This window comes from Fonticula alba (genome assembly GCF_000388065.1).
Source record: "Fonticula alba strain ATCC 38817 unplaced genomic scaffold supercont2.2, whole genome shotgun sequence".
NCBI classification, from domain to species: Eukaryota; order Rotosphaerida; family Fonticulaceae; genus Fonticula; species Fonticula alba.
Genome location: NW_009242972.1, coordinates 606,696 through 613,593, shown reverse-complemented (window position 1 = coordinate 613,593; position 6,898 = coordinate 606,696). Strand labels below are relative to the sequence as shown.

At 64.1% G+C, this 6,898-nt stretch overlaps 3 protein-coding genes across 3 annotated transcripts in view; 1 reads left to right on the top strand and 2 right to left on the bottom strand.

Moving 5' to 3' along the window:
• Positions 1-1,824, bottom strand: part of H696_01161 (hypothetical protein) — a gene marked incomplete at both ends in the record, with an annotated part of 2,683 nt that extends 859 nt beyond the window's left edge. Inside the window, 4 exons of the mRNA XM_009495043.1 lie at positions 138-836; positions 972-1,401; positions 1,547-1,692; positions 1,816-1,824. Coding sequence (XP_009493318.1) covers positions 138-836; positions 972-1,401; positions 1,547-1,692; positions 1,816-1,824 — 1,284 coding nt within the window. The remainder of the gene's footprint in view (positions 1-137; positions 837-971; positions 1,402-1,546; positions 1,693-1,815) is intronic.
• Positions 1,825-2,687: 863 nt separating this feature from the next.
• Positions 2,688-4,167, top strand: H696_01160 (hypothetical protein). Its single transcript, XM_009495042.1, has 4 exons — positions 2,688-3,095; positions 3,224-3,314; positions 3,421-3,570; positions 3,676-4,167. Exons 1-4 carry the CDS (start codon positions 2,865-2,867, stop codon positions 4,089-4,091), a joined length of 888 nt encoding a protein of 295 aa, XP_009493317.1. The 5' UTR covers positions 2,688-2,864; the 3' UTR covers positions 4,092-4,167.
• Positions 4,168-4,304: 137 nt separating this feature from the next.
• H696_01159 (hypothetical protein) lies at positions 4,305-6,449 on the bottom strand. The gene is made up of 5 exons (XM_009495041.1): positions 6,173-6,449; positions 5,829-5,980; positions 5,660-5,728; positions 5,255-5,556; positions 4,305-5,126 (listed from the first exon to the last, which is right to left on the bottom strand). Exons 1-5 carry the CDS (start codon positions 6,343-6,345, stop codon positions 4,416-4,418), a joined length of 1,407 nt encoding a protein of 468 aa, XP_009493316.1. The 5' UTR covers positions 6,346-6,449; the 3' UTR covers positions 4,305-4,415.
• Between the last annotated feature and the right edge of the window lie 449 nt (positions 6,450-6,898).

Below are 6,898 nucleotides of genomic sequence, written 5' to 3'. Positions count from 1 at the left end.
GGCGAGCGACTGCGGTCACCCCGGAACTGGCGAGGCGGTGAGCGGCTGCGGTCACCCCGGAATTGGCGAGGCGGTGAGCGACTGCGGTCACCATCGAGCCGACGGAGCGGGCTACGGCTTTCGCGGATGTGGCGCACAGGAGAGCGGCTACGATCGCGCTGGTAAACCGGGGAGCCATGCCTGCCTTGGAAGCGCCGCGGTGAGGGGCTGCGATCACGCAGATTGTGGAAATCCGTGCGATCGTGACGGGGCTGCCGTGGCGGCGAGAGCCGACGATCGGTGCGCCGGACCGGAGAGCGTGACCACGAGCGTGACCGTGACCGCGAATGGGGAGCACCACCCCGGCGCGAGGCTGGCATCGGGGACCGAGGCCGGGGAGAGCATGACCGCCGCGGTGACGGGGTCCGACTCCGAGACACCGGACGCTGACCACTCGGCGTGTCGCGTGTGCGATCTTCCTCATTCATGGGGGTAGCAGCATCGAGAGCGGCCGAGGGGCTTCGATCGCGACGGCTCCGGCGGCGAGTTCGGCGCGAGGAGGACTCATCAGCAGCAGTTGGCGACGCAGACGCATCCCGGCGACGAGTCCGACGGCGAGTCCGCCGCCGCTCCGACCGGCCGTCCTCCTCGTCATTGTTGGTCGAGGGGGAGGAGCTTCGGTCACGACGGCTTCGACGCCGGCGTCGGCGCGAGGTAGACTCGCAGTCGCTAGTGTCACTACCAGCCGAAGGGGAATGACTCCGCCGGCGTCGGTGGCTCCGACGCGAGCGCGATTCCGAGAGCGGCGCCTCCGGCGGGCCTGACGAGTTGAGAGTCCGTGAAAGTTGCGCTTCGAGCTGGAGCCGAGGTGGTGAGCGCTGGAAACGACGCGCAGAGAGACGGACACACACACACACACAGTGCTGCTGCATGGGCAGGGGGCCCGGGCAGGCGAAGGGAAATGAAATGAAAATGGACAAATATGCACGCACCGCGTCATGCAGACCCATGGGGCGACGGCCATCGGCGCGGCTCGATGCCTGGGCCATGGTCCGGCCAATGCTCGCGCGGGTGGCGGCCCGAGAAGCGGCCTCCTCCTCGGCCAGGCTGATGGCCGTGAAGGGGTCCTCTCGTAGGGCCGCCTGTAGCCGCTTGGCACTGAGTTGGCGTTCCTCCTCTTCGCGCATGGCTTCGGCCGCCGCCTCAGCCCGGTCGGCTTCATCGTCGGGGACCGTGGCAACGGAAGTCAAGGCACTCTGGCGCCCGGATAGGGGGACACCCTCACTCAGAGATGTGGGACCCTGGGGCCGGGTCTTCGAGGCGAAGTCAATTCGCCTCCGACCAAGAAGATAGTCCTCGCGCTCCTCGGTCACCGTTTGTGACCGTCCGGAATACATCCAGTCAAGCTGGGAGCTGGGAGCTCTGAGCGCCAGAGGCCGAGGGGTGACAGGAGGGAAGTGGTTAGAACTGAAGTTAACGGCGTGTGTTTTCCTCTCTCTCCCTCTCTCTCTCTCTCTCTCTCTCTCTCTCTCGCCCGCCGCGGGAGGGCCACAGTCGGCATACGCACTTGCCCTCGGCAATGGCCACCCTCTCGGCAGCCAGCTCCTTCTGGAGGACAGCCGTGCGTCGGGCCTCGGCCGCGGCCTTCTGCTCGGCCTTCCAGACTTTCTCCTGGTTGGCCAGGCTACTGGTATGCCATGACTTTTTGGAATTCTACTTACAATCGGCCACATGTACAGGAGGGGAAGGATGGAGTAGGTAAGAGCTTCCGAAGGGCGCCAATCTCAAGAGAGGAACGACCAAAGAGATGAAAGGGAATGCGGGAGGAGCGCGTACCAGGGACATGGTGGCAGACGACCGCTGTCAGGGGGCCGGTGAGAGCACCAGCGTTCGCTACGGCGATACAGCGATTCAAAAGGGGAGCGAGGTCCGGGTTGAAGAGGGAGGGAAAGCTGCAGGCAACGGGGGGATGTGAAGAAAAAAGGAAATCGGGGGAAAGGAGAATACCGACCCCTTCGTCCGGTGCCCCCCGGGTGCCCATGAGCTTCCGCGAGAGGACCGAAGCTTAGCCTGCTCGGGGCCCCACCCACCCCATCTCTCGCATGATTGGGCGAGATGGCCCCCGGGGGAGGCAAGCCTCCGAGGACCACGCCGTGTGGGGCTTCCCCCTGCCTCGCGAACTCTTCCGCAACAGGGGCCGGTCCGATCGAAGGAGACCAGTGGAGAAGACCGATCTCCATTGGGAGATCCCGCGTCGTGATCACACCATATGACCTCGGGCTGCGCGTCCTCCAGGGGGGGGGTGCCCCGGTTCCGGATAGTGAGTGACCCGTGCCGTCTCGCCCAAATCCCCGCTCCCTCAGTCAAGCCCCCTCGGCCGACGCTTCGGGGCGAGGGGGGGGGGGTGGGCTGCCCGGGAAGGGGGTCTGAACACACCAGGGACCGTCACTTAGGGCCTGGGGGGAGGGAGGGTGGGAGTGGGGGCGCGCGGTGTCTACCGCCGCCCTGGCTCCCCTGGCTCCCCCGCTCTTAGCTCCCGCCACCGCCCTCCCGATCAGCTGGGGGGCTGTCAGGATCCCCCTCCGGCGAGTGTCACCAGTCCAGGCTTCTTCGCCTCTGCCTTGAGGGCTGGGTCAGGGCGCACTGCCCGCCCCGCGACCTGATCTTCCTGCATGCCATTTCCCCGCGTCCTCGCTCAAGATCGTGTGCGGCCACCCTCCTCCCTTCCTCCCCCTCCTGTATCTCCCCACTGCCCCTCTGCTCGCGTGTGCCTCTCCCTCTTCCCTTCGTGGAGCCTTGTACTGCCTCACCCTCCTCCCCCCCCCTCCCCTTCCCCAGGCGGCACCCGACCTTCCCCCTCTTCGCCTCCCCTCTCTCCGCCAGCCATGAGCGATTCTGCCAATACCTCCGCCACCGAGCCGACACACCTCGCACAGAGGATCGACGGACTTTCGCTCCAGCCGGCCGACCCCCCAGCCGACCCGAAGTACCCCTCTTCGGATTACTACCTCAAGAAGGCCCGCCGCCGTGCGGCCATCGAGGGGCATTCGGAGTCGGTCTTCTGCCAGCCCGCACGCATGGTTGATATTGAGGATCTTCGTGCAGCGGTTCCAACCGTACGCCCATGCCATGCGTCGACACACCTCCCTCGCCGACGCGCATCTCTCTCGCCTCCCTCCCGTCCCCTGGCCTCCTTCGCTGATATACCACCTGCCCCCCCCCCCCCCCCGCCCCCTCGAAATAGTTCTCCCCCGTCAACGTTCGCGGCCTTGTTCCTGGAGATGTTAAGCTCTGGTGCACCTGTGGCCTGAGCGCCAAGCAGCCCTGGTGCGATGGTACGATCCGCTGACTCCATCTTGGCCAACGGCCAGCCGTCGGGAGTCACCCCGAAACATCTACCCGCGCATTGTATCCTCACACATGTGCTCTCGATGTGCCCAGGTGCCCATCGGGGTACGCGTTTCCGGCCTCTGAAGTGGGTGGTCCCGAAGCCGGCCAGCTCCGCCACAAACCCCAATCCCAAGCCCCCACTTGTGTATCACATCTGCTCATGCAAGTATACTGCCATGCCGCCCTATTGCGATGGCGTCCGTGCGTCTCCCCACTCCCTTGTCTGCTCCTTCGCCGTGTGGCACGCCCTCATTTGGGCCGATCCCAATCACTCGCTCACCGTCCCTGCCATTGGACCACTGGAAGATGTCATGTTTCCGCTCAATTACGTCCACAAGCAGGCCGATTGCCCGGGGCCCCATACTCCGGGAGTCACGCGCCTGTGCGACAAGTGCGGCTGGGCGTGCCCGGATCTCAAGCGTGCTTGGGCCGCGGAAAATCACCCAGAGCTGACCGCCGCCACGGCTGGCGACGCCAGCGGCGAGGAGTCGGATCTCATTTCGGACTTCGAGCTGAGCGACACGGATGCCGACTACACACCCTTCCGCCCAGGAGCCGGATGTGGCGGCCCATGCCAGGGATGCCCCGTGGCTCCGTATGCCTGCCATGATCATCAGGAGGCCCATCAGGCGGAGGGGGACTCCGACATGCGCGATTCCTCCCCCTCTGGGGACCAGCCTTCGGCGGCCGAGCTTTCGGTGCAGATGGATGCCGATGCCTAAGGCAACTCCCACACGTGTCCCTTGAGCCCCATCTCCGGAAAGATATTTCCTTTGCACACATGTTGTTGCCAGTGCGCTGCCGGGAAAAAGGCCGCGCCGCGTGCCAATCACATAGACCCATTTTACTTGGAAAGAAGTCTCACACGATGTGTGCGCGTGCATGTGTGTGTGTGTGTGTGTGTGTGTGTGTGTGTGTGTGTGTGTGTGGCGGACTGTTTGTTGAAGCAAGTCTAGTATATTTTACATGCGCACGCGGCAAGGGGAGACACGTGGCCAGCTAAGCGTAGGTGAGAGAGGGAGGAGGTGAGCGAGGAGAGACCTCATCTACATGACCAGATCATAGAGGGTGCCGACCTGGGCACGGGTGATGCCGACCGCCTGCGGGGCGTTGAGGTAGAACACGGTGTCCGAGGTCTTGTGGTAACCAGGGTAGTCGGTCTGATCGAGCTCAATGGCCAGGAAGCAGGGGATGCCAGCATTCTGGAAGGGCACATGGTCCGAGCCGAAGGAGTAGTCGCTCTTCTCGTACGAGAGCTCCGGCGCATGCTGCTCGACATTCTGCGCCATGACCGACATGAGGTCCTGGATGTCCGCGTCCGGGGTACCCTCGATGAGGACACCGAAGTACTTGTCCGAGTAGCCAATCATGTCCATGACCAGGGCCTTGGTGACGGTCTGCTCGCCGGCCGAGTCGCCTGGCACACCGGCCTCGGACAGCTGGCTGACATAGTACCGGGAGCCGATGAGGCCGTGCTCCTCGGCACCGAAAAGGACAAAGTGCACGGTCCGGTCGGTCTTGACATTGGCCATGGCCTGGGCAGCCAGCATGACGGCCGCCGTGCCGGAGCCATTGTCGATGGCGCCAGGGGCGATGGTGGTGGGCTTCGGCGAGGTGCTATCCATGTGGGCACCGAAAACCACGACCTCATTGCGGTTGGGGCCAGTGCCAGGCTTGATGGCGATGACATTGTGCGTCTCGATGCCGTTGAAGGTGAAGGGCTGAACGATCGACTGATAGCCAAGGAGCTCAAAAACCTGGAGGAGCACACGCCCCGTGGGAGGGGGGATTAGCATGATGCCGAAGACAGGCGGAAGAGGAGTAGACAGACCACATGGGCAAGCGTGCGTGCATGTGCGTGCGTGTGTGAATGTATACGACGCACATCAACGAAGTAGTCCGACACAATCTCCGACTCGGGAGTACCAATGTAGCGGGTGGTGATGTTGAACTGCTGGCCCTTGTGGATGAGCGGGATCTCACCGGAGATGGAAGCCAGGAGGCGGGAGTAGTCGTTGGTGCGGATGCCGTTCAAGAGCTTCTCCTTGGCGCTGTTGTCCTCCTGGCGAGCCTCGGTGGCGGTGGTGACCGGCGTGCGGCGCGAGAGACGGTGCTTGGTCTCGGCCAGGTTGACATCATTGGCGGCGATGACCATGCGCTGGGCCAGGTCCGGGTGGGACTCGAGGTCTAACAAAAAGGGCGACAATGGGGCGAGAATGAGAACACACAACACCGGAGAGGCAGGGAAGAGGGGAGCACAAGGCAGACGTGGCGGGCGGATGATACGTACCGCGGAGGCCAGCGGAGGTGGCCTCGACGTAGGCGAGGGTGTTTTCGTCGTTGAGGAAGATGACAGAGGCTATGCGGGGGGGTGGGGGGGGGGGGGGGCCGGATGTCGTGGGTGAGGATGGGGGTGGCAGGATGTCTCTTGGTCTGGAGATCACGAAGAAAGGACGTACACTCATCGGCCAGGACGCGCGCGGCGCTCATCTGGGGCTCCTCGAAGGAGACGATCATTGGGACGGTCGAGTCATCGTGGCTCGAGCGAGTGAAGTGACGGCAGGCACGCGAGCCGGAGGCGAGGCCAATGTAGTTGGCGTTGTTCACAAGGCTGAATGTGTGGTGGTGGTGGGGGGGGGGGGGGGGGCGGGGGGGGGGGGGGGGGGCAGAGCCTGGCGAGAGGGGGGGGGGGGGGGGGGGAGGGGGGACGACAAAAGGCGAACACAATCGCGCGAGTGAGAACTTCTGCGCCGGAGGCGAACAATGAAAGAGCTAGTGGCGAGCACGCGCGAAGGATGCGAACCTGATGTCGGAACCGATGGCAATGGCACCAGTGCGCTGAACCCAGAAGCTGGGGTTGCCATAGCAGACGGAGAACTCGCGAGCCACATCAAAGGGAACGATGCGGGCCGAGACCTGGCTCAGAGCAATCAAGCTCATGAGGGCCAGGGAGAGGAGGCCGGAGAATTTGAACATTGGCGCCACGAGAGGGTGCTTGAGTGGGAGGCGAAGTGAAGAGGGAGGAGAGGAAGCTGGCAGAGAGGCGCCGCTGGAGGAGGGGGGGAGAGGGGAGACCTTCTGGAGCCCGCCCGATCAGGGCTACATCGAGGGGAGCAGCCTTTAAAAACCGGGCGATCTGTTTCCCGGCTACACATTGCTGCTTCCTTTGCAGACCCCCCCCCCCGGAGGGGCCCAATCTTGGGCACAACTCCTCCGAACGAGGGCGTGCTCAGGACGCCATGGTCACACCCCAATCTGTTTGCTTACATCGATGCTCCCCAATAGGAAAGCCCCCCCCCCCCCGATGTCGCCATCCGCTGGCTGGAGATGACCGGAGAGACGCATCATTCGCAGGATAGTGACGAGAGGGCCACAGGGAGAGAGGGAGCGTGAGAGATGGTTCAGCAGCCACCGCAACAACAGAAGATTCGCCCCCCGCCCCCCCCCCCCCCCCCCTCTACTGGCCAATTCATTGCGGCCACTCTATGGCAGGCTCTGCTTCTGCCTCTCCCACTCACGGTTCTCTCCC